The 27,915-nt window shown below is 26.4% G+C and overlaps 3 protein-coding genes across 5 annotated transcripts; 1 reads left to right on the plus strand and 2 right to left on the minus strand.

Annotated features, from left to right (window-relative positions):
* Window positions 1–990: 990 nt before the first annotated feature.
* On the minus strand, window positions 991–10,102 carry LOC112680605 (histone-lysine N-methyltransferase SUV39H2-like). Of its 2 annotated transcripts, none has more exons than XM_025550761.1 (4): window positions 9,935–10,102; window positions 9,581–9,818; window positions 2,070–2,664; window positions 991–2,010 (listed from the first exon to the last, which is right to left on the minus strand). In XM_025550761.1, the coding sequence occupies exons 2-4, from the start codon at window positions 9,636–9,638 to the stop codon at window positions 1,362–1,364; spliced, it is 1,302 nt and encodes a 433-aa protein (XP_025406546.1). In that variant the 5' UTR covers window positions 9,639–9,818; window positions 9,935–10,102; the 3' UTR covers window positions 991–1,361. The 2 variants fall into 2 exon arrangements, with proteins under 2 accessions (XP_025406546.1, XP_025406547.1); XM_025550762.1 differs by having other exon boundaries at window positions 9,903–10,102.
* On the plus strand, window positions 4,279–7,942 carry LOC112680606. The gene is made up of 3 exons (XM_025550763.1): window positions 4,279–4,950; window positions 5,198–5,303; window positions 5,380–7,942. Exon 3 carries the CDS (start codon window positions 5,890–5,892, stop codon window positions 6,706–6,708), a length of 819 nt encoding a protein of 272 aa, XP_025406548.1. The 5' UTR covers window positions 4,279–4,950; window positions 5,198–5,303; window positions 5,380–5,889; the 3' UTR covers window positions 6,709–7,942.
* Window positions 10,103–12,342: 2,240 nt separating the features above from the next.
* LOC112680608 (thymosin beta) lies at window positions 12,343–27,721 on the minus strand. Of its 2 annotated transcripts, XM_025550764.1 has the most exons (6): window positions 27,526–27,721; window positions 14,822–14,953; window positions 13,997–14,110; window positions 13,668–13,793; window positions 13,308–13,421; window positions 12,343–12,613 (listed from the first exon to the last, which is right to left on the minus strand). In XM_025550764.1, exons 1-6 carry the CDS (start codon window positions 27,707–27,709, stop codon window positions 12,588–12,590), a joined length of 696 nt encoding a protein of 231 aa, XP_025406549.1. In that variant the 5' UTR covers window positions 27,710–27,721; the 3' UTR covers window positions 12,343–12,587. The 2 variants fall into 2 exon arrangements, with proteins under 2 accessions (XP_025406549.1, XP_025406550.1); XM_025550765.1 differs by lacking the exon at window positions 13,997–14,110.
* Window positions 27,722–27,915: the final 194 nt, after the last annotated feature.

The raw sequence follows: 27,915 nt of genomic DNA on the forward strand, positions 1-27,915 counted from the left end.
TTTGACAAAATCTAATACTTAAACAATTTACAAAATTAGTTATTTGGTAAGATTTCATATTTAATAACAATTGTGCCGTTTAAAGAAAATTGAAATTTTTGATACTTGTTTTTTCAAGTAAAAACATTAGAAGTTCAATTTTAAGAAATTTTTATTTTACTATATCAACCATCTTTAATAATATACTCTGATCCACCTACCCGACTTGACCTCTCACTCTGAATTGTTCAAAAGCAAAGGCACATGTTTCAAATTTTAAAGACCAAACTGCAATACAATTAACCCATCTCTTTATCACTCAATGTATTTTATATTGATAACCCTAGAAATATTGAACATTAATTATGTATCCAAATAATGCTTTATTATTATAAGAATATAAAACATAAAATAAATTAATTTATATTTCTTATTACCTTAGTTTCAGATACCATAGAAATAGCATCGAAATTACAATTATAAAACTATTAAAATAATTAAAATAAAAAATATGGTATTACTAATGTTCTCAATGGGACCAAGTATTCCTATAATCATAAAAAATTTGAAAAAATATATATATATATAAATAAAATTAGGAAAGTGTGTAAATGCTAAACTAAAAAAAAAAAACAGGTTAAATTTTAAAAGATTACTACTGCTGATAAATTGAACAGGACACATTCATAATAAAATATGCTTATTCTAAATCAAGTTACTTAATATAACTCAAGCACAGATATTACATTTGAAAATTTTAATATACAAAAGTGAAATTAAATTTGCACAATACATACATACAAAATTCATTTATATTTGTCTTATATTGTATAATTAATGTTAATAATATAGAAATAAATGAATAAAAGCTAAGTCAGGAGTATTATATACATGAAATGCAACTGGTTTTGAAGTATAAACCATTTAATAATTTAAAGTTAAATCATTTTTTTTTTATTGTTTAATATTAATATTTAAATAGTCAGGTTAGGTATTAGTAAAAATATAAAAACAAAATTCATAAATGTAAAAAGTATTTATGAAACTCCATCATTGATTATAAATTTAGATAATAAATTATTGAGTTTCATACTAGTTAGTAGCTGATTTCTTCTACCTTGTACCTACTATTAAACATTATTCAAACTTAATTTTAGAATATATTTTTAATTATATAATTACAGAAAAAAATTGTTTATACCTCATAACATTGAAAACCCTCATACATACCAATTAAAATAAAGGTAATTTTCTTTGCACATATTAATAGCTTACAATGAAGTATTTATAAATAATAACTATAAATTATAATATAAAATAATTATGGTTAACAATAAAATGTTAACTCATAAAATCCTTAATAATAAATTAGGCCATTTTTGCTAACATAAGTAACCTTGGCAATTATCAGATTGACATTTACATCTAATTCTGCGGCTACCATTTGTTACTGAAGTCATATAGTTGAACGTTATTTCTTCTCCGATTTCAATGTTTCTTGATGCAAATAAAGCAAGTGTTGGAATGTCTGGATCCAAACAGTCGATCCACGCAGCATATATGGTCAAATTAGCATCACATGAATGATTGATAAAATGTGATACATTGCCAAACATAGTAGCATCTACAGAATACACACAATCATTTTTCTCTGTATTATAATCAAGATCAAACAAATATGTTGATTTTGATCCATGAGTTATAGCTCTTGAATCAGCTTCCTGTCGTGTTATAACTTCACCAGTATATTTAGTAACATATGTTCCTTGTTTAATAGGTACCAGTGTTTTTACACCCCACCCACGATTATTGTCAGTACGAAAAATTTGAAGTTTTAAACTGCTCTGCGGACCTAGTTGAATCACTCTATTAGAACAACTACTATCACATTTACATTTTCTATTGCACTCATAAATTGGAGTGCCACGAGGAACTACTAATCGTTTATACTTGTTGTAAGGTAGTTGGAAATCACTTATGTGACAGTTTTTACGGTCACGGTTTTTTCCACAATGTTCCTTACAATGGCACCTATATAAAAAAAAAATTAATACATTTTTCAATGTTTTTTTAGTTATAATTTTACGTACCAAATGGGTGGATCATTTGGGATAACTACTCCGGTTCCAGCAACACATTCATTAACATAAATAAATTTTTTTGGTGGTCCTTCATAGTCAACATTGTTAACGACAGATATATTTAATCCAGAAATCGATTGCATACTTTTTTGCCATCTTTCTAATTTTTCCATCTGCCTTCGTCTTTTTCGCTTAACCTCAATGAGCAACAAATTATGTCTAATAAGATTAACTAATTCTTGACTTCTATTGTTTGGAGCTAATGTTGACAAATAAGCAATAGTACCTAAAATAAAGTGCTTTTCTATGATAGGAATACCTTCGTCAACTACATGGTGCAATGACTCAAGTAGCTCTTGATCAGCAAAATCATTAAGTTCGCTATATAACTTAGTATATGCATCAGTTTTATAAATGTCCGAAGACACTATTTTGTTGGCTCTGTAAGCGGTCAGTAGTTCTTGACAATTAGTTAAATTACGATAAGGCTCCCAAGTACATTGGTCCATGGGATAATATTTCCATTTGACAAGATACATCTTTTTGTTTCCAAATGTTTCATCAAATAAAATGTTTTCAATTTCATATTCATTATTGGCAACACCTAAAAAAGTAAACACTGGTATTATGAAATTGTAACTATAATAGAGTATAACATTTGAACAAATCTTTAACTTATCAAATTAAAGGTGTATGAAATAGTAAAAGTAAAAATTAAATTGTATCATTTAAAGAAATGCAGTACATTGAAGAATATAAAATTATTCAATGAAAGATATTTAAGAAAAACAATCTGAAACTTTTTTTTTGCCTTTGTCATAACATTACAGCAAAAAAATCTGAAACAATCCCTATATATATATATATATATATATATATACATCAATTATTTCAACATTAATAGAATATTATCACAAAATCAATTGAACATATGAAATATGTTAGCAGATCAGGATTTCTAGCAGCTACAGTTTTTAAAAATAGTAAGTTATTTTAACATAGTGAGTTACATCTTATTCATAAGTAATGATCGGAAATCGATGACCTTAAAAACATTAAAAAATGACCTAGAAAAATATGCAAAAATGACAAATATTTGTTTTAAATATAATAAAAATACATTTTTGTTAAATATTTTACTCTGCTTTACTATAACATTCTATATAAAATATAAATTTATCAAAGCTTACAAATTACTCAAAAATCAAAATCATTGTGTTGTACAATTAGAGCGTATTTGATGTTATCAAAAGAAAAAATTAAACGATGACTATCTGTTTATAAATTTAAATAATTAGAAAAACTTCTATCCATGTCCACTAAAGTGATTGGAAGATGCAGACGAGCACTAACCACTATTTCAAAAATATTACAGAAAAATAATAAATCACTATAACAATGACGCGGCGACTGTAATTGACGAGATAAAATCTGACAAGTCTTAAGTTATCGGCATAATGGTCAACAATCATCGATAAGAAGTAAACTAGTGTGAAAACAGTTAAAATGGCTAAAATGTGGGAAAATGACTTCAAAATTAATAAACACCAAGAAATTAAAAAAAAATTAGTTATTCGGATTCACATGCTAATGAAAAATATTTGTGGCCTGGAGATAATTATCTAGTTTCAAAAAAAAAAAAAAAAATGCAAAATGCATCAACTTCTTCCAAGCTCTATTAATAAGTATAAAATAACAAATTCTGCCTTCTTTCTTGAATTTGTTATTTTTGTAAAGATGAGCTCCTTCTAATTTTGCCTTTATTATCTGTAGTTTATTGAACTCTTTTTTTTTTTTCTTTACAGCATTCTTCAATCATTTTTTTCAGCAACATTCTTCTAGGAAAATTAATTTTTCTTTGCTTATTTGTACTTTTCTTCTATTAATTTAATCTTTTTCTGAGTTATCAAGCTGTTCTTTTAATAATTATTTTTTTTTCAATTTCTTTTCTTTTGGCTGAACGTTATTTTTCCTCTAAATTACTTATATATTTATGGTATGTAAAGACAATTATTTAAAAGATATATTTTTGTATTCACTATATATAGTACCACAGATTAAAATAAAATATAGGGGATTATAATTTTTTTCTAGATTATACTAAATAAGTGGTAAAAGTGAGCAACTGTAGGATACAGTGAAAAAAGGTGAGTTGATTGAAAAATACTAAGTTACTAGAAAGCTTGTACGATCGAAAACAAACTATTAAAATGCTTACACATAAATAATAGTAAAGCATTAAATACATATATCACAAAATAAAATAGGAATACTCAGAAGTTTAATTGCTACTAAATAATTAGATACATTATTTTACTGTAACTAACAATATAATTAAGACAATACAACCAATGGCCAAAAAACAATAATATTCAATGGATTTAATATTTTCGAAAAATATAATACCACAGTAAAATTTGCTCGCTTTAATAGCCAGACAAATATCGACACGTGATGTTTCTTCATAATGTAGATGAAATGTATGATCCTTTGACCATCACTACAATTATGATGATATACAGTGTAATAAATTCAGTCATGTGTAAACAGCAGGATAAGTGGAGTGAGATTTCTTACGACATAAAGAATTTTCTGGCACGTAGGGTGCAGTCGCCACCTATGGCCAATAATTTTTTTTTTATTTGTAAATAGTTTAATTTTATAGTTTGATTATAGCTATGGTTATTGTTGTATTCATCTACATCAATTTATTAACTGGGTAATTACAATTATTACAAAAACAGTTGAAAATACTGTAAAAATATTTTCCAATATTTTCGTTATCACTTTTTCATGTATTTCTTATCAAAATCTTTAAGAATTTAAAATATGTGAGCATTGGGAATTTTGTGTTGGAATCATCACTATATATTTGTTCCTGTACCATCAAGTAAGTTAAATTCAATAAAATTAATATATTTAGTTAATTTTAATTAGGTACAAAATTGCTGTACAAAAATATAGATGGCCATTGAGGAAACTCAATTTCTTTAAAAACCCATCAATGCCCATGGTAGTGGCCATATAATAACTTTTTTTAATAAATAGCACGATTATATTATATTATATTATTACTATCTTAAATCATGATAAATAGTGTTCCAAATCACAATGAAATAATTTAGTTGTTTATTTAGGTTGTTAAAATGACACCAACTAAAAAAAAATCCGTAAACACCATTCCAAAAAGGTTTTTATATTCACCTTCAAAAGTAAAATTAGCATTAAAGGCTATTATTGATGGTAAATATTTTTGATATACCTCAAACAATATAACTTATTGAATAGTTAAGTTACTTAATGATACATTTCTATATAGGGATGAGTACAAGTAAAGCTAGTTAGATGTACTATGTTCCTAGGACAACGCTGAGGAATAAGTGTAGTGGAAAATCACCAGAACTCTCAATTGGCCATAGTGGAACAATTTCAGTTTTAGGTGAAGAAATGGAAACAATGTTGGTTCAGTGAATTTTTTTTTATGCAAAGATGGGTTTTCCAGTAGGTCGTGAAGGTCCTATCATCAGTAAAAAAAACTTGTGGATGAGGCAAATATTAAAACATCTATTACATACAATCGTCCAGGAAAAAAGTGGTTTTATGGTTTCTTAAACAAGCATAAAATATTTTCTCAAAAACATTCAGAGTATGTGAACTGAGGTAGGGGATCAGTCACTGAAACCAAAATTAAAAACTGGTTCAAAGAAATTTATGAACTATTAGGTGAAGATGCTGGTATTTTAGAAGATTCAAATCAAATTTTTAATATGGATAACAATATGAATAACATGCTTCAACTTAGCACCTAAAGGGAAACTGATTCAGTTTAATGAAACCAATAATTGGAGCACGTAGGCAAAATGTATATGATGAGCATACCAACTCAGACAAAGAAAATGTCACAACTTTATTTGGTACAAATGCAATAGGTAAATGGGCCCCTATCCTTACAATATTTAAATGTGAGAGAATTCCAGCAGCTCTTGTCAAAATTGAACCACCTGGTTGGGGCATTGGAGAATCAGAAACAGGTTGGATGACAGGGGAAACATTCTTTGAATACATAACAAACATATTTCTACCATTTCTAAATGAAGCTAATATTAAAAGACCAGTTATTGTTTTTTTAGATAGCCACAAATCTCATTTGAGCTTACATCTGAGTAAATTTTGTCAAGAACATGGATTAATACTGATTTCATTAAATTCCAACTCCACACATATACTACAACCTCTAGAGATTGCTATATTTGGCCCTCTTAAAGGTAGATGGAAAAGAATAGTAAAACAGTGGCGACTCGATAATGAAAAAGAAATCACAAAATCAGATATACCTCAAGCCTTATCACAAATAATAAATGATGCTGGAATGGAAAAGAATATTCAGTCTGGCTTTCATGTAATTAGTTTATATCCTTTTAATGCTGATGATAGTGTTGATTACAATAAAATCATTGTAAGAACTAATCCAATACACGAAACTACAAAAAATATTGGTGATATAAAATCACACCTAACATTTATTGAAAATAACATAAATAAATTTGATGTTGATCTTGTAACAAAATTCAAAAGAACATACAGAGGAAAGTATGAATGGGATGGAAAAGTAAAAGCACTTTATGGTCATCATTTTTTGAAAACATAAATGACATAAATAAACAAGAAAATAAGTCTAACTGATAATACTGCTGCAGTGTTTTCACAAGTATCAACAGCATCAACATTAGAATATAGAAATGACACTTTAAACTCAGAAATGTAGTTGAGTATACCATTAACCAGCAAAGCAGAAGAGACACCATCATTTAGTAGAGAGCCACCAAATATACTAACATGTCCAGCGAAAAGATCATTAGCAACAGTATTTAATGATGTTATTAAGCGGCCAGAACAATAGTAATCAAAATCAAGCCAAAAAAGGAGTACACTCCAAGTGTAATTACTTCTAAAAAGTTGATTGAGTTTCATGATTTAAAAGCTTGTGAAAAATTAGAGAAAAAAAACAAAAAGAGGAAAGAAAACTAGCAACACTGGAAAGAAGAAAATAAGCCAAAATAAAAAAAATTGAGAAGGCAGAAATTAAAGCCAAAAAATGAAACTTAAAGTTATCAAATCAGACACAGAAAACAGTCAAAAATGAGCTGGGATTCTAAAGTTGATTTCAGTGATGATGAAATTTTAACACAGCCAATATGTAAAGACCTACTTCCCAAAATAAGCAATTTGCAACAAGACCTTAAATCTGGTGACTACGTACTGATCAAATTTAAGCCTGTAGGAAAAAAAAACTGTTATAAATATGTGGCAACAGTTGTTAAGGTAATTTCTAAAACTGAAGTAGAGGTACAATACTTTGAAGCCTCTGATGAAGAAAATACCGAATTTGCATTAGTTAAAGGTGATATATCTGTTTTAGATTTAGCATCTAAATTTTAGATGATTCAGTTACAAATTGCCATTGTCAGTTACGTTTTAAGAACAGACAATATCTTTTTGATTTCCCTGGTGTTGTTGATGTGTACGAAAAATTTAAGTAAAACTGAAGACAACATTATGTTCCTATAATATGCAATAATGCAATATATTCCTATTATCCCTTTCACGACTAACATAAACATTTGTGTAGGTTAGCGTGTGTCTAATTAAAAACGAATATAAAATCATACAATTTTAAGAAACCAACCACACATTAGTGTAGGTTCGTTAATACCAATTACTAAAATCAATTAATCAGGCAGGACTAAAGATAGTATAGATTTATATACACAATTGTGTGTGCTAGTTGTAAAACATATTAAAACATTAAAACAAAAATTAAGGCTGTCGTGAAAGGGATATAATATCCTAGTTTAAAATTGTTATCATTCAATTTTTTAGTTAATAGTTTTTTTTTAAGTTTGTTATGTTATTTTATTATATTATAAAAATTACCAAGTGTTAATATTTCTTTTATGTTGTTAAAAAGTTGTTTATATTATTTTTATATTTATAACCAGATCAGAGTTTTATTTATATTATTTACCAAGTGGTTAGATAGATACTTATTTGTTTTTATTTTCATAGGTAACTACCTAATTTGTTTATGTTTATAGAATTTGTTTTTAGAAAATTAAAGTTCCTTGTCATATTTGTTTGCATTTAACAATTTCATTATTAAATTGCATTATTTATCACAGTTACATAAGTATTAATAATTCATGTTTAAATAAAATAAAAAATATTTTTACGGTAACCATAGAAGGGGAAAATGCAATTTAAAAAATGAATACAAATTTCTCATTCAAAAATAGTCTTAAGACTTTTAAATTCAAGCCAAGTGTTTGTGGACTTATGAAGTATGAATGGTTCTTCTTCTTTGTGTCTTCAGTCGTTTGACCGGTTTGCTGCAATTCTCCATGCTTCCCTATTGTAACTTAATTCCTTTAGTTCCTTGTAGTTATCCTTTCCCATGTCAATCATGATTTGTTTCATATATTCCATCCTTGGTCTTCCTCTTCCAATATAACCTTCTATAACATTCCTCGTTAAACTATCATGGCGCAGTGTGTACCCTATCATTTTGTCTCTTCTAACCTTAATACTATACCACAATTGTCATTTTTCCTTGACTCTAGTTAGTACTGCTTCATTTGTCACCCTTTCAGCCCATTTAATCTTTAAAATTTTTCGATAACACCACATTTCGAAGGCCACAAGATTGTTTCTCTCTACTTTACTAATTGTTCCAAATTTCACACCCATATAGGGCAATACTCCACACGTATATTTTTTAAGAGTTTTTTTCTTGTCTGTAAGGACACACTATTAGTGGTCAACAAGTGTTTTTTATTTTGAAAAGCCTTCTTCGCATGTACTATTCTGCAGAGAATGTCAGCTTTGCTGAGGCTATCTTCTGTTATTTTACTTCCCAAGTATATGAATTGTTGTACTTGTTCTATGTGTGTTATCAATTTTTAAGTCTAGCTGGGTAGGTTTGTTCTACTGCACTCCATTATTTTCATCTTTTTTTTTATTTGATCTCATTCCATAGCTATGTATGGTTAAATTTTCAATTTTTTTAATGACTGTAGATAGAATAAATTAAATATCAATAGAAAAAAATTCTTAAGGTGGCCAAGGACTCCACCCTACACAATTTTAATTTTGACTGGCAAATGTTAAAAATTAATTTTTCATTTCATATACAAGGACTTTGATAAATATCAGAGTTATTGTAATTTAACCGTAAGTTAAGGAACCGTATACTACATTTCTACATTAACCTTCGGTTCAAAATTGAAGACAAACCAAACAACTATAAACAACTATTTGGCGATATGATCATAAACAGCGACCAGCTGAGTTCACAACAAGGATCAAAGAACCGAAACCGGATTTAAGAGCTAAATTAATGAAAAGAATGTACACAGTTCTCGTGAATCATATAATAGCGCAGAGGTGGAAAAACATGACGCAACGAAAAAAATTTGTTGGCAAAGAAGCACTAACGGGGGAAAACGAATTTCGAATGCGCGTACCTTTATGGGTGGAAACATCCTGTTCATTTCTTTGTCGGCTACGGCGATTGTTAGACATGGCAATGATCCGGTTAGAAGTAAAATTGCAATTGTCTTTCGGCCGTGTCACGGATCAGCCGTCGACAGTATCGATAATGGTATTTGCCGCCACCGCCGTCCTGTTTGTCGTCGTCGTCGTCGTCGTCGCGATTGGTCAAAACTCAAACGATGTAGAATATGAATTTACAAACGTGGGCGCCTGTAAGAAAAAAAAATTCAAAAAATAAATGCAAACAGAACGACCTTTGCGGTGGACAAAGCCTAGACGGTAGAAGACGAAAACCTTAGAAAAAGATTAACGAAAACGAAACGTACGGGGACATGCGTTGAGTAGGGCAACGGGAATGCTTGACGGTGGCGGGAATAAAAACGGTTGGTCGACGAGCAGAGGAGAAATACGTAACGACGCACAATTACCAACGGCGCTGTGATAATAAACCGTGTACCGTACCGCTTGGACGTCCGCAACAATCGGTCATGGCGGTAACGCGTGTATAACGGCAACGTACATCGCACAGTGTCGCCAATAGTGCACGGTAATTACGCTGACCGACCATTTTGTCCATTAACGATGGTCCACGAATCACCAGATCGGGCCGACTCGTTAGCGGGAACTCGCTGATCGTTTTGGTGAAATTATTTATATTTATCTAGCCACCACGTTTCCGTACACTAGATGGGCTATTCTTGGGAATGAATCGACTTAAATTGAAATGAAAAGATTGATCCAAAAAAATATTGACGGAAAAAGATATTTTATATATCCATGAATGCAACATCATTGCGCGGTAGATTGTACGTGCGCGAACTGTAGGGCGGATGTAGGATCACCAACTGTCCAAAAAATTGGGACTTTTTTCCAATATGTTTTACAAATATTAAAAATGTTAAGAGACATTTTTATTAAATGACGCGTCATGGCGAGCGGCGATCGTACAACAGGTCTGCCGACCACCACGGGACGAGCAGTTCTCCCGATTTTTGATAACAATTGATAACAGTGAACATGATAAGAATAAAAAAACCAAAGGCCAATCTCCAAAGCTTAGATCATGTATTTATATATATGATCTAAGCTCCTAAGTGTAAATACATTTTCAATTCCCGTTTCGTTTTCCAGCATATAAATGAATAAATAAACAATTGATTTTATACCATTAATAATTTTTCAAAAAATTTATACTGAGAAATGTTGTCTATTTTAAAATAAAACTATGTTTAGTTAGTTTTTAACACGAACTATGATTATATATATATATTTATATATAATCATAGTTGGTGGTTTTTAATCAGGTTAGGTTAGGTTATATCCGGAGGGTCACTAGCCCCCTCGACCCCATCTTCTAAAGCGCCATTGTATATGTCTGATTGATAAATAATCCAAGTTTTATGTTTTTTTTACTAATTTAACCATAATTAAATATTGTAAATATGTTAATTATATGCTAATTAATTGAAACTATAAAATATTTAAATTAAAAAATACAAGATTACATTTATGTTATTTTCAGCAATTATGTCAGAAATTTATTTAAATTCAAGTCATAAATTGTCTTTGAGCCATAATTATTCATATATCATACATTTTTAACTTTAAATAATAATAAGAACCCAGAACAATTAAGAGAACCAAATAAAAAAAAGACCAAAAAAAAATAAAAATTTTAGTATGCTTAATTTTGACGAATATATAAAAATGCATAACTTTAAAAAGATATATTTAATTTTAGTTGTATAATGTTTTAGTAATAAAACTAGTGGTAAAATTATATTTTTATATTTTCTATGATGCCAGCTATAGATAAATGTCTACATTTTAAAATCACTAAATTAAGTAAAATACAATTTGAACTAATCCTTTTTTTAAAAAAAGTAATAGCGTTGACATAGATGATTCCAAGTTTATAGTTGTTTTTCTCATGAAATAATCTACATTAATTTTATGATACATAAATAACACACAGACACGTAATATATGGGTGAGAGAAAGATAGGAGCAATCGCCCCTCAGATCATTTTGCAGTAACCATGAATTCAAATATATGGTTAAAAAAAAAATAAGCACCTTTTTACGTTTTTTGTAATATAACACTTTAATTTTTAGATTTTTTTTGCAGGATTTATATATATATATATATATAAAAATAATCAATAAGTAAATAAAATAAAATAATTTAGGTTACTGTTTTAGTCACATGTTTTAGCTTAACATTATTTTTTTAAATATTTATTCTATATTACCACATAAAATAAATAATATATTAACCTATATTAATACATACTTAATCTAAACTGCAACCATAAATTATTTCAAAGTAATTGCTTGCTTAATGCATGTATATAAATATATAGTTAATTGTGGTTGATGATTTAAAAATCTGTGAACGTTTATCCAACTATTATTTTCAATGGTACACAATTTAAAAATCTAACAAATAATTTAGTTAAAAACGTTATTTTTTATTAATAATCATATGTGCCTGATACAATAGATTACAATATTTGAAATTCAGAAAACATTGTATGTTTTCCCATAAATGGTTTATAAAATATGTTTCATAGATTTGTTTCTATAAAAATATTATATGTTATAATTTAATACAAAAGTGCTACGAAAAAAAATACATTTATTTTTAATACTTAAAATACAATATGTTAAAATGTACTGATGTTATAAAAAATGCATATGGTTCTAGGGTTAAATAAAAAGTTTGAAAAAAGTAAAAATTACATTTGAATTCCATGTCATATTACATAAAAAAAACATTGTTACATGTAATTAAACGATATCATGACCGAATTGGTTTTGAGATTTCATTTATAATTTTTTTATAAAATATGCTTACAAAAATCTCTACATTACCATACAAATTTTACCAACTCAAAAGGTGATATATATGCAAGAGTATAATTTAATATAATAGTTTAATCCATTCCATTGAGGTTGAACCATTTGGAATGTTGATACTTAGGCTTTTTTCTCTTCTGCTATGACTAAAAAAAAAAAACCATTATTAAAAATAATTAACTGTATATAAAGTTATAAAATAAGTTATAACAGATGACTAATTAATATAATTTTTTATTTATTTATATCGGTATACAAAATTATATTAATTTAATTGGAAAATTAATTATAAAACAATAAATATTGACTCACTATATAGTTTAAACAGATAACTTATAACTGATAAATTATCTATTGATTATGATAAATCAAAAATAAGGATCAGTAATTTACATAAAAATATACTTACATTTAAATGCTAAATTCATACCCAAGTTTTTTTTATTTAGTCAGGTCACCTAGTTCTCTTTTGTACCAATTAATAAATAATTTAGAAACACTAATATTTATTTTCATAACAATTAATATACATTTAACACCAAATATATGCATACCTACAGTATAAAGTTTTTAATCTTTATTATAATTTAAATCTCAGAAATTTTAAAAGTGGATTTTTTTTATTAGATTCTTTATAAAATTAATAATTAAATATATGAGGAAGAAGCCTTAGTATATTTATTTTTAAAATATCATATAAGTATCTAGTTAGTATTTTTGTAAAATTGTAAATATACAATGTATAATATTTAATAATTAGTTTATTTTAATAAAATAAAATTTTTATTATAATCATTGATATTATATACGTAGTATACATAGTCTGTTATTTCTATTTACCTTCTTTAGTAGGTAATGGGTTTTTTTCTTCAGTTACAGTAGGCTTCAATTTTTTAGTGTCAAAGTTCTCAATACCAGCAATTAATTGCTGTTGTTCTTTTTCAGCTTCAATCACTGAAAAAGAGGACAATATATTATATTATTAAGAAACTATAATAAATAATTTAAGTATGAAAAATAAAAATAGAAAAACCTAGAGTGATTAATTTAAAACCAGTCTTGATAAATCCAGGGTTCCGATATTTAAAAAAATAAAGAAAGCATAATATTTGTTTAAATAAATATCTGATGATAAATTTGACATTTTTAAATGTAAAAATAATTTATATTGTAAGTCAAATATTTAAAGTAAATTCTCACCAGTCTTATCAGGGAGAGGGTTCTTTTCTAGAGTTTCAGTATGTTTAAGTTTGCCAGTGTCAAATCCTCCCACACCTTCAATTAATGCTTCAGTGATTGCATTTTGGGTCTTTTCTGCAGCTACATCTACAGATAAAAAATTAATATTATATTAAATTCTAAATTCGTTTTTTTTTTTTTTTTTGTTATTATTATTATTATTATTATATTGATTAAATAAGTAATAAAAATAAATATTAATAATTTAAAAAAAAAATATCAAGTATACCTCATGCTTTCTTCAGGCAAAGTTAAACACAAAATATAATGTTTAGCATGAGCACACTCACCTTGAGCATTGGGCAAGATCACTTTTTCCAGAGTGTCTGTTCTTTTTAGCTTGTCCGCACTAAAATTATTGACGCCTTGGATGAGATCATTATGTTGACGTTCGCGTTGGACGTCTTTATTTTAATCCAAAAAAAAAAAAAGCAATAGCAAGCATTTTAATATACTCATAAACAAATACCAGCTAAAAGCGTGAAAAATTCACACAATTGAAATTTACACACAAATAAGCAACTTGCTTTCATTTATATTGAAAAGTATGGCAGGCAGAATATTTATAATATAGGTAATAGCTATTTGAAAAAATACATTAAGTTAATACTATGCTTTAAAAAAAATATTTTAAAATATATAAATAAATAAAATTCAATATATTAATATACAGTTATAAATAATTGATAAGTATCTTGAAAATTATAAATAAATTACAATATTGAAAAAATGTATGAATAAATTATACTCCTTAGTCATTTTATACTATGAAATTTAAGAAATTCAAATAATTATACTTTCTATTTATATGTTTTAGTCACTTTTATTGAAATTAGTTTAAACCTTGATAAGTATTTCATAATTTTAAAAACAAAAATTGTATAATAAGTAAAACTATTATTTCCGACAAAAATGGAGAAAAAATATCAAGCAATTTGCGATTCACTTAACACCTAATTTAATGAGATGAATTCTACGATATATTTCAATAAAAGTGTTTAAACTTTAAACATACTTTTTAACGATTTAACAATTTACACATGCACACTAAACTGATAATTAAGCGTCACAAATAATTAAAGATTAATTACTACAATTTGTTGTATTTATATTACCTTCAGCGGTAGGAAGAATTATTTTTTCATTAGTATCGGCCTTTTTCATATTATCGGGATTGAATCCTTCAAGTTGACTTTTAAGATCAAACGCTACCTTAGGTAGATCTTTCAACAATGGAGAACTCATGTCTAAAAATAAAAATTAATTATATTAAATTATAATAATAGTATAAATATACTATTCAAATGTTTATGGAATATGGTTATTTAGTTTTCATATTTAGTTTCAAAAGGGCGATTCATAATTCATAGAATAATGAGTCATATCTCTAGAGTGTACATAACGATTAAATCAAGTAGTGATTTAACATTGTAATACATTAAATGTGTTAAATTTTAACATTTATTCTTATAAAAATACTTAGTTTTTATAAAATATTATTATTTATATTAATGATGTACATAGCAATAAATATATAAAACATTAGGAATTTTCACCTCGAATGTCGAGATTTATTTATTCTATACACATTTGTCTATACATAATGCATGAAACATTGGGGAGATGCTGAGACTTATCGATTACGCAGGGGGTAGCAAACTGCTATAAATAGTATATCCATAATCTTATATAAAAATCTACCAAAACCATACACATATTAACTATATAGAAAGCTGTTATATAACTAAAAAATAAACAATAAATTATTTTTGAGAATTAAGCTCTATAAAAAAATATTTGTAAAAGAAAAAGCGTGTTGCTTTTCAAAATTGACAAAAATACATTTTTTCTAATCCAGATTCTTAATATTTATTATTCGGTTAACAACAATGAAAAAAACGGTAGTTTTAAATTTATATTATTTGTAGCTAACTGTCAACAATCAACAGTCTAACTCAATATTTAAATTTAAAATATAAAAAAATACCATGTCATATTTATTCATTTTATACTTTAGTACTAAACTTTTTTTAAATAATATTCATAGGTTATATACACGATTATGTGATATGATTATAAAATACTAATTAAATGAACAATATTTTTTATTTCTAAAGTAACATTATTAAAAATAGGGTGTGTCTGGGTATCAGATAGCGGAAATTTGGTAACCACTGGTACGTCTGGGACCCTACAGATTGAACATACACTTTGAAGGGTAGAAAACGTTGATAGCCTACTGCCTATCCTTTAAAATGTTCATGCACATGACCATTACCTAAAATAATACTCATAAAATTTAATAAATAATACGTTTCCATGATATTCCTAAATATTAAATAAATACTCGTATATTCAACACTTTAAGGATTACTACCTATATTGATTACAACATTTTTTAATAATTTGTTTATCAAATGATCGATTGATCTTGACCTATTATAGAACAACTTAAATTTAAAGGAAATATAGATTCAAGATACCTAAATATTATAGGTAAAGAACTAATAGGTTAAATTATTTAAATGCAAAATTAAATTGTATAGTGCGTACTTAACAAATTTAAATTTAAGGAATTACTGTAATAAATATGATAATTTAGATGAAAAAATGAAAACATTTTCTTTATTATCAACGCAAAAATCAATTTATAATAAACTACATAATTATTTTTCAAGATTGTTCAAATCATTTAACATATTATCTGCATATATTGCAAGATTCAATAATATAATAATATTTGTGAGCATTGCGTCGATGCATGTATGGATACCTATATATTTTTACGTTTAAATAAGCTTTTAAATTGTTGTACAATAATAGTCGTACGATAAGTTATTTTATTACAAAAAATTATAATTTATTTTTTATGTATATTTTACATATTTCACCCTTACATAATTATATATATATATATATATTATCCTATTTCATTATTATTATTATTATTATTTTTGTTTGTATTAGGTATCTATTTATTGATAACTATATTATGATATTATGATGGTCTTATTATAGACTCACACGAATTTTAATTAATAATTTATAACTATACAGTAAATACAATAATTCATCATAAATTCATAAATAGCAACTAAATCCATAAGTTATAGTGGTAATTGGTGATCAGCCAAACAGAACTATGTCCTAACATGGTAATTGAAAATTATAGCTAGCTAGTTAATTGATGACATGGATCGGTGCACCTGGCTTTAAATTGGGGCATTAACCTGAAAGAACACATCCGATTTGGCCCTACAATAATTAGAATTCTTTTTATCATATGTTAAGACTACGTGTAAATATTTTAATTAACTCAGAAGTTTTTATAAACTAAGTAGATTAAAATTAATTTTAATTTAACTTTTCTTTGTGATTAGTAAGAAACATAAATTGTAATATTATATTGCTACTATAAAAATGGCTCAACTAAATTACATCTATATTCCAAGTTTATTTTTAAATACAACACTGTTAACACTATTCAGTTTTGAATTCATTGCCTTATTAGAAATATGAAACTGTTCGTCATTGAAATAATATTCCGTATATTAAAAATCATTTCCTTGTAAGGTAAATAGGTCTTGAAACCAGTCGACTTCATAGTCTTTATTTCTTTCTTTTAACAGTTTTTGCGACGTTATTATATTTTTTTTTTAACAGCATATTCTTTAAAAATACAATTATTATGTAGAAGAACTATTAAATCTTAAATGTATCCCTTGGTTACCCATTTATTTAAGGGTATACATCCGAATATGTCTATTTATGTTCTTCATTTGCGCCTCAAAACAGATGTTTTCCGACAAGATCAATTATTGAAAATCAGACGAAAACAAAAATAGTTATATGTTTTTAAAAACTCCTCAATTAGGTACCTACTGTATCCATAATGAAGATCCTAATGGTAAAAAAAACGTTATATCTATGCATAGTTATAAAAGTTAGAAAGGAAAGGAATGTAGGGCACGGCTATTTACCATTGTTTGCCACGTTATTCCATAATAAACTATTGTCGTGTAGAGCAAAAGAAATATTTTTTAAACAATAAAAATAGTATTCATTCAATCAAACAGACAACTATAGAACGCCGAATAAATAAACAAGCAAAAAAGAAGAACAGGTTAATTTTAAAATCCAAAAGACAATGCTAAAACTTTTTTTCCTTATGAAAATAAACATAAAATCTATCAATATAATGAAAATGTATATTATATATTAATATCATGGCATTATAAATATATAAAATATAAATAATGTATAACATAAATACTAACGTGTTTCTATACAGAAGTATCACTGTATGTAACCGAGTACCTTAAAAGGTAAAAATCCTTGTTATATATCAAAACTACTCACAAAAACATGTCACTTTTTATTATACATGTTGTCCACTAGATTTATTCTATACTTTTTTTTAGACACTTTTATGATTAGGTTAATAAGAAAATAAGTACACAGAAAAAAATATCTTCTGAATGATTTTGAACAAAATATTAGTCATACTGAATAAAATTAGTATTAGAAAAGTATAATTATTAATAATTATATGTACCTACCTAATGAAAGTTATTTATTTTCATGTCTTATATTTCATTATAAATTTTCTTAAAAATATATTTACTTTATTGTTTGTTTCTATTTAAAATCTAAAAAATTGTGAAATTAAATTAAGAATTTGAAGTTTATTAATCAGATCCTTTTTTTAAAATGATGTTCGAAAAATGAAAAAGTCGGCATTGCTTCAATAATTAGGAAATTAATACTTATAACTTAACAACTTTATAATTAAATTATATAATTTTTTACATCATAACGATTTTGTTTTTTAGAAATATAGGATTTAAACAGTTACTAAATACAAATTAAACAGAATATAATTTCCATAAAAACAATAATCTTTCAATCATTGTAGTTATCAGATAAACAAATTGTAATTATAATAATCACAAGATAATATTAAAGTAATTGCATAAGTTGACTTGAAGCAAGAGCATATTTGTGTTGAGGCCATTGGTGGGAGGGGAGGGGCGAAACTAATTTTTCTTCAATACAAACTTAAAAATAATTTACAGTTCAGTAGAGGGACGTACCCAGGGGGGGTCCGAACCCCACATTTAAATTTCTACATACTCAATGGTAAATAGTATATAGTGTATTTTAATCAGGGACGGATCCAGGGGCACAGCCCCCCCCCAGACATTTTATTTCTCAATTTTTTTTATAATTCTACACATAGTGATATTACTATTGAAGATCAATTTCCATCAACAGTAATAAACGCCTTAAATAAATGTGATCCAAATATATTTCCTACAGTATACCAGCTTCTAAGTATAGTTTGTACATTACCAATGAGTGTAGCGCTACTGAAGAACGAAGTTTTTCTACTCTAAAACGGGTAAAAACCTGGCTATGCTCTAGAATGCAGGAGGATCGCCTTACTTCTTTGTGTTTACTATGTGTTCATAGGGAAGTTAAAATAAACATTGACCAAATAATTGATAGATTTGGAAAATGTGTTTTATGTTCTATATCTACCTACTATTATGACAGAATTTTTAAATTATGAATAAAATACCTATGAAAAAAATTGTAAAGGCCCCCTCCCAGATCTTTACTCTGGATCCGTACCTGATTTTAATTTCCCATTATTTTCAATACACAAAATTTATAGATTATAAAATATACCTATAATGTATAAATCATGTTTAATTTATACTGTTTTTTTAATATTATTTAATATTGTTAATTAAATAATGTAATTTTTTATAACATTTTACTACCAAATAAAAATTGATTTCAAATTATGGTACCTACCTCTTATAGTAAACCTATAGTAATTAACAGTAATTTTTTGGTATAGAATTAAATTATAATTATAATTAGAGAACAGATAAAAAAAATGTTGGACCCCCTAAAAAATTCCTGGGTATGGCTCTAGTTCATTACCTACAGCTCCTGTTCCTGTTAATCATTCAAGTGAATAAATAAAAATATAAGTACCAAATTGAATTTAATATTTATGTAATAAATATATTTAAAACCTACTGCATATAAAATAAGTATTAATAATAACAACACAAATAGTTCTTATATTAAAATTGTATCTTCAGTCTGAATCCTGTATAAAAAAAACAACAAATAATCATAGTAATAATAGTAACTATTAATTATTTTTTTAAAAACAAATAAGTCAAATAACAAATTCCAATTTTTTTTTTTCATTTTGGCAAATTTATTGATTGTTTCATCAATGGATACAATATTTTTATGCACATGCAACAAAGCCAAACTTGTTAGTCTATGCTGACTTATTCTTGATCTTAACCATGTTTTCAATTTACATGAATATATTTTTGGCCAATATTTGCAAGTTAAAGAACATGGAAACAAATATTGTCAGTTATTATGATTATTATTTGGGTTAGGGGCTTCTAGCTCTATAAAATACACAAATATTCATGCATTTGTGCACAAAAAAATGACTAAATACCTATACAAAATAAAAAGTACCAGATATTGTTGTAAAAAAAAAAAGACGAGTAAAATTATTAAGGACTTATAAAGGTCTAATAAATACAAAAAATATACAATATGCATAAATGCACCAAAAAACAAAATTGTTTATTATTTAAATAAAAGCAAATTATTGTTGATCCAAAAATAAATATTTAGTGGTGTAGTATACAATATAAATATTTGCCTTTCGCTTCTCTAATAAGTGTTTGCACTTCCCAAGGGAGACGCCTCACAGTTTGAGAACCACTGGTCTATGGACTTTAAAAATTAATCTAGACAAAATATATACAAACATACGCAATGGGTTCGTTTTAAACATAGAAGTAGGTTAAATCTGTTTATTTAATAAACATTTGATGGATTACTCGCTTTATTCAATCAACAACCATAGTACATAACTATAATCTATTATGACTGTCGAGTGCTAATAGTATAAATGAATATAAGTAAAATTATGAGGATTTAATCTACAGAAATCCTAGATCCAGATTTCCTACGAAGAATTTATGTTTTCTATGACCTACAGAAAAATATTCTATTCTGTGGCGTATTTACGGGGGGTGGGGGGGGTCCCGGGTCTCGACCCCCCTAGAAAAAAATTTAAAAAGTCAAAAAAACTTGGTACGTAGGTACCGAGAAAGAGAATATTAATTTTATATTATGGGTTTTTACTTTGGTTTAACTTTTGGTTATTTTTGTCGCGTCGTCGCCATCCGACGACGACAATTACGACGAAAACGAGTCCGACGACGATAACGACGTAACATAATAATAATTATTATATGATTATATTAGTAGATACGCCGACTATTAATTTGTATTAATAAATCATAATAGTAGTGAATTATACATAATTTAATATAAATAATATAGTTATTACATATTTACATCATAACTCGTATGTGTTTTTTTTATATTATAAACTTATAGGTACTTAATATTTAGACCCCCCCCCACAAAAAATTAGAAAATACGCCACTGATTCTATTATTAGCAATAATAAACCTATTAGTTAATGATATTCATAGGACCTAAATAATCGGATCGTTGTATTCGGAAAACGAAAACATTACCAATCAAATACATAGGGTAGATATCATTTTATCCAGGATATCGTTATATAAGCAGCGTTTCATGTGTGTTCCGCCAGATGTATCTGATTATTGAGAAATTTATTTTATATTATATTTGAAAAATATAATATTTAATATTATTTAAAAAAAATTGTGTTATATACTAATTTTCTAATTTTAATAAAGAGTAATCATTAAAAATCTTAACAGTATCATTAAAAACATTTTTTAGAGCATTGGTCTTAATTAAAGACATTGGGGTTCCGCGAAACACAAACTATTTTTAAAGGTTCCAGGATTGTAAATGTTTAGTAATAATCCATGGACTACTAAAAACATATTAATATGATATATATGTAAACGTTAAAAAAAATTGAGATAATTTTTGTAATTAATTTAATTAAAAACATTAATTATAGCGGTATTATATTATTTATATTAATAACGTATTTTAATAATTATATTTTTAAACTTAAATGTACATAGTAATTATTTTTTCGATGATTTTTTAATGGGTATTCTGACTTTAGAGAGTAGAATAATAACTTAAAAACTTAAACTTTTTTAATAAAATAATACAATATGAAAGTACCATTTTTTAAAAGAGTAATTACAACTTCAACAAAAAATATTAAATATTGTACCCACACACTCAACTTAAACTAACCAATTGTATGAAGTAAGCTTCAAAAACATTTATCATATTTTGCTGAACATCAAAAACTATAAATAAAATTCAAAATTAAGCTCTCTTATAATAACGTGTTCTGTTTTCCCATTCAATAGTACTAATTCATGTGGGCCTTGTAATTAGTATAATAATAAAAATGCTGTTAAGTTATATAAACTTATGAAAATATAAAATTAAAAAACCTATAATCTCCATGTTCAAATCAGAACCTAATAGTTCAAGAATAAATAGTTTTATTTTCAATATCATATCATATATCTATTAATAAAACAATATTAATAAGGCATTATTTTATTAATTCATAAGAGTTAGTGGAGGTTACCAATAAAAATATGAAGTGAGTAGAATTAACCATCGATAATGAATTCTATTCACACAATTTTCTTTATACTACAAAACCATTATCAATATAAATATTATGTGACATGAAATATTTCAAATATTGATAACTTCCTGGTACAATCGATAACAATTAATAACGATTATGGAATTTTAATCCAAAAGTTATACGTTCAAAATCTAAGATTAACATAACAAACCCATTATATTCACCTAAGACGATCCAATATTTGTTGTCATTGATAAAGCGAGTGTTTTGAGGATTGGCTTACATTTAATTATTTTTCCACCAATCAATTACACACGAAATACCTACCTACCTAAATGTCTTTATGTATTACGAGTTATGATGAACTAATAAACAATAACTGCAGCATAAAAATATTGTCATTAAACTAGTACAACAGTACTATTTTACTTATTTTAAATCAAAAAAATATAAAATTATAATTTATTGAATTTAGAAAACAATACTGAAAAATATCTTAATTATTAAAAATTATTGAAAAAAATTACTTATATTTGAAAAGCCCAGTTTAATTTTCAATATAAGAATGTGGCATAATTAAATCATAATATTGAAATATATAATTAGACTAAAAATGTTTTTAAAAAGTTAATTTTGTAATAACACTTTATAAAATTACAACTATATTTTCAGAATCTGTAGAATTTACTGTCCGGTAAATAATTTAAAAAATATTTATAATATAAATGACCGGGTTTTGATTTAAAAAATCAACGTTGGTTATAAATAATGCACGATATTAAATAATACTTAGTTATTATTTTACGAGTATTATACGTGTATGGCAAATTTATTTTTGTTCGTAATTAATTAACATAAATATAAAATTCCATATTAGAGCTATCAAACCTACAGTTATCAACATTGGTAAGAGAACAAATCTAAGTATGCTGATAACTTACCTTTCATTAATTGTTATTATATATATTAACTGTGTAAATCTAATATTTTAATTTTTAAACTAAAATAGTTTTTACTAATAAGAACTTAACTGCTGATGTATTTTTTTTAAGATACAAATATGTACATGTTCCATTTACATACACCATTTAAACTTATTAAGTTTAAAGTATAATATATTACTTTAAACACAGTTATAAAAACTTTCAATTGCTTAAAAAATATGAATTGTAAATTGTATAATATGTACATAATCAGTGGTGTACATACAGGGGGGTTTCCGGGTTCACACCCCCCCAGGGCCAAAAAAAAAAAGAAAATTTTTTTATTATTGATGACGTGTAATATATTCATAGTTTCAATATTAGGCTTTGAACATAAAATATACAACTGTAAAAATATTATGATAATTAAATAATTATATTGATAGGTGTTTGAAGTTTTGTTAACTATGCTGTTTTTATATTCCAATAGCTATTCATTTATTGTAATGTAAAAGTAAACTGTAAATTGGTAAAAAAATTGTATAAAATAATATCTATTTATAGCAGTTATTTATCTTATTTATCTGTGCAACGAAAAAAAAAGATAACGATTTTTTTGGTTAAACCCTTCCCATAGCAAGATTGAATGTACGCCTCTGTACATAATATATGGGAAAGTTAAACGTATTGTTGTAAAATGAGAAGCAAACTACAATATTCATAATTCTTATTAGTTTTACAATATTTATTAAATACTAATTGATTTTTAGTACACTGCTATATATAATGTCTATTAGTTTTTATTATTCATTAACTCTATAAAAGTAAAATAGTTTACAAAATAAACACTTTTTGCACATTTTGTAATTTAAATCACTTTTTACTTATAACAATGCACGTTTAAAAATTAAATATTAAATAAAAATGGTATCAGTGGCCAGTAAATGTATAATGCAAAAGAAGGGGCACGCGCCATAAAAAGAAAAATAATACACTGGTATGTGATGACGTCATGCAGTTGAACTCGGAGGATGATGTCATCGTCTGGCTGATACAACGGTACGACCGACCTCGAATTAATCACATATTTCCCCATTCTGTATTATCTATATGCATTATATTAAATAAACTGTATTGACCATATGACTAATGTAGGCTATGGATTTCCTGGCTTTTATTAACTGTTATAGCAATTACATTTGAAAAGAGTAAATATTATATTTTACAAACAAAATATAATAAATATAACAAAACAATAACGATTTTTTTTTAATTACAGATAAATAATTCAAATATGTTTTCTATAAGGAATTCGTTTACTTTATTTATAAATCAAAAACACACATACGAGTACATCTAAATACTATTGAAGCATACACGACTGCAATTTATTAATTTACTTTCACTATGAAAATCATAGAAAAGTGTTGATGGCATTTCTATTGGTTATTCATGAAAAAAAAAATGCTAATATTTCATCTTACTGTGTTTCCATTCATAATGACAAAATAAACAGCACCCTAATGTGAGTAATGCGTAATTTATAAGCACACAAGGTATTTATGACCATGAATATTATAAAACGTATACCTAGTCGTATAGGTTACAACTATATAAGTACAATAATAAATTAATAACATATAAGGAACTATGTTGAAATAGCTTTAATAGAAATTCAAAACCAATGGCAGGTATAATCTTAGTAAATTTATTTTTTTATTTTTTTTAAATTTTAGTAAAATTTTAATTTAAAATACTATTAAAAATTAAATTAACTTTATTTGTATGATTTATGTGCTTATCTATTAATTTTAGAGGGACATTAAAGCTTTTTATCAGAAAAAAATAATCGCAATTTTTACTTGAAATATTTTTCCTAATCTGATAAAATAATAAAAATTATTTTTATTGAATAATTAAATTTATTAGATAATATATTATATAGTACTCTAAACATTGACATCTAAGTTTTAATGCTCGACTATACGAACTATGAGTAATTTAAAGAATAATATAAATTGATAAAAGTATTTTGCATTAACAAAATTACTTTTTATGTGCTCTCAATAAAATAAAATAAATAAATATATTTCAACATTACATTTTGTTCTTAATACGATTTAAATTGATGTTGATTTTTTTTTTTATAATCATTCTCAAACAAGACATTACATAATATCATTAAATTCTAATTGTATTATTTTGAATTCCTAAAAGACATAAATAAACTATAATAATAATTAAATATAAGTAGTAAACGATGATATAAGATGTCACCTCAAGACATACTAAACAAAGCAATTATAAATAAATTGGAAATATCAATAGATAACATATGTACTTTGGGTACTGAAACATTTTCCTTAAATACACAAAAACTGAATAATAAATAAATCAAAGTTTTATTCATATGTCTAGTCATATGATAAATTAATGACGAGAGTATAAAACATTAAATTAGACTCTCTCGACTAGAGTTAATAAACCCACTATTACTGGATGATTCATGTTCTTTTTAATTCAGTGACGATACTAATTGATTGTTTATAAACTGTTTTAATAATAATCACGAGTTAGAAACGTTTGACAAACATGAATTTTTCCAATGATGACAAACAATATTCATGAAAAAAGAAACATTGTCAATTTGTTTTTAAAATAATTCAATGATTTAGCCAAACATAAAATAATAATTAATTATAATATATATGTTATTAATTATTAAATATTAGTGGTAGTATTAGTACCTTGTACATAGTAGTAATAAAAATACATCATTATTATAAAGTGCAACGTAAATAAATATAGGAACATCGATGGTCATCGTACGTGTATCCAGCAATATCTCATAAACATGAATAAATTCCGATGTTATCGACCCAAAATATGTTCAAGGATATAGTCTAAATTGTAGGTGTACTGAACAATTTATGTAGGAAGTTGACCGTTATACATCGTAGACTACAGTATATTGCACTAAACGCAGTTTGCACGCTGACCATTATCTTTGTGAACAGAGTTAAATTATATTTTTGTGAAAAAACTGAATGTAAAAATATCAGCTTTTAAGTAAGTGATCAATCACAAAATCAAATGGTTTCAAAATATATATTGTAGCCAATGGTACTAAAATATCGAGCATTTTAAAAGAAATAAGTTCAAAGTTTAAATGACAAAATATACAACTATTGCACACATAGTTCATATAATAATACTTTTCATGTCCTAAATACGATTTAAACACGCCTATTCATCGGACAGATGTTTATCGCGAATTGTTGTGCACGAAGTACTCGTCACGATGCATATAACTCTTACACGCCATATGGTCGGAACAAAAGACCTACTTAGATTAACAGCACCGAGTAAACTTTTCATGTAAGTCAAATTTAAGAAATACATGAAACCTGTAATATCGCGGACACTAAAATTAGAAGAAATAGAAAATATTATCGGATTACATACTAACAATACATTTTGAAAAAGACTTCAACGTCGGTACACTGCAATTTAATGCAGGTACAGTAAAAGTGCAAAGTGTTCACAATACAATAACATCAATGTTGTTATAAATAAAAAGCAATAACACTTAAATGACGTAAAAGTAAATTTGTGTGGCAATATAATATTTCAAATCGTTAAATTAAGTGATTATTTTAATTATATACCTTATGTTTAACGATAAATATTGTACACGCAGATTGTTCGAACGATTTGCGTAATTTTTTTTTTCTAACGATGATTTAAAATAAAACCATAAAAATATCAGAACTCTGCAAGATTGTGAGATGACATCGAGAGACTCAATTGCAACCACTTATTGCTAATACAATTTAAAAAGAAAACCTTGGTCACATGGATTACTACACCTTATGGGTCTGACACATGAATTAATAAATCAACCTAAAGTGATCCGATTAAAACCGTATCTTTAATATCATTGATTTTTTTTAATATTCAATACAATATTTGACATTTAGGCCAAACATAGACGAATTTAAAAAAATATTATAAATCACAGCGTTAAGTTGGATCAGGAGTTTCATACAAGGGGGGAGTAAAATCCGAAGGAAAAACCATTCTCTAATACAGTATTTTTTTTTAATAAACATTTCGCCGGGGATAATCTATTACACTCAATAGTGTACTATCTAATGGACAGCTTTAACCAAAGTTCAACTTAAAATTGTACGTGTGTGTGCCTATATACGAATCGGACACATTTTCAAAACGTGTCTGATCTGAGCCTTTCGATCATACGCGAAAAATCCAATTATTTTACCTGTTTGGTATAATTTTCCAACGACGAAACTTGTGAGGAAAATTAAACAAGACGACGGTGGCGGCAGAACTGATGAACGATACGTGTTACGAGTCGGACGATCGCAGGAGAATTGACAGCTGGGAGGGTGCCGTTGCCGGTCGCCGTCGTAGCGACAGCAGCCGCTCCTGCTGTCGTGCATCATAGGAGATAAAAAAAAACAAAAACGCCTTCCGACCGGTCAGTGCAAACGCGTCTAGTAACGCAAAATATCCCGGTAAAACAGTGGTCTGAATCGTTATTTAGTTTGCCGAAATTAATATCAACTTCTATTCATTAGTTATTAATATTAAATACAAACAAATTGATGTTTTCAAAGGTTACAGATTTAAATTTGGCATTATTTTTCAA

The sequence above is a fragment of the Sipha flava genome, unplaced genomic scaffold, assembly GCF_003268045.1.
Source record: "Sipha flava isolate LNK unplaced genomic scaffold, YSA_version1 178_pilon_pilon, whole genome shotgun sequence".
Lineage (NCBI taxonomy): Eukaryota > Metazoa > Arthropoda > Insecta > Hemiptera > Aphididae > Sipha > Sipha flava.

What these genes read in the sequence shown, in the direction of transcription:
- LOC112680608 (XM_025550764.1), bottom strand. Translation starts at nt 27,709, where the DNA reads ATGATGCACGACAGCAGGAGCGGCTGCTGTCGCTACGACGGCGACCGG. An exon ending in TGGAAAATTATACCAAACAG is followed by an intron (nt 14,954 to 27,525) that starts GTAAAATAATTG and finishes TTTTATTTTTAG; the next exon opens with ACATGAGTTCTCCATTGTTG. An exon ending in GATCTTGCCCAATGCTCAAG is followed by an intron (nt 13,794 to 13,996) that starts GTGAGTGTGCTC and finishes TTTTATCTGTAG; the next exon opens with ATGTAGCTGCAGAAAAGACC.
- LOC112680606 (XM_025550763.1), top strand. Translation starts at nt 5,890, where the DNA reads ATGAAACCAATAATTGGAGCACGTAGGCAAAATGTATATGATGAGCAT.
- LOC112680605 (XM_025550761.1), bottom strand. Translation starts at nt 9,638, where the DNA reads ATGTCTAACAATCGCCGTAGCCGACAAAGAAATGAACAGGATGTTTCC. An exon ending in GGATGTTTCCACCCATAAAG is followed by an intron (nt 2,665 to 9,580) that starts GTACGCGCATTC and finishes TTACTTTTTTAG; the next exon opens with GTGTTGCCAATAATGAATAT. An exon ending in CCAAATGATCCACCCATTTG is followed by an intron (nt 2,011 to 2,069) that starts GTACGTAAAATT and finishes TTTTTTATATAG; the next exon opens with GTGCCATTGTAAGGAACATT.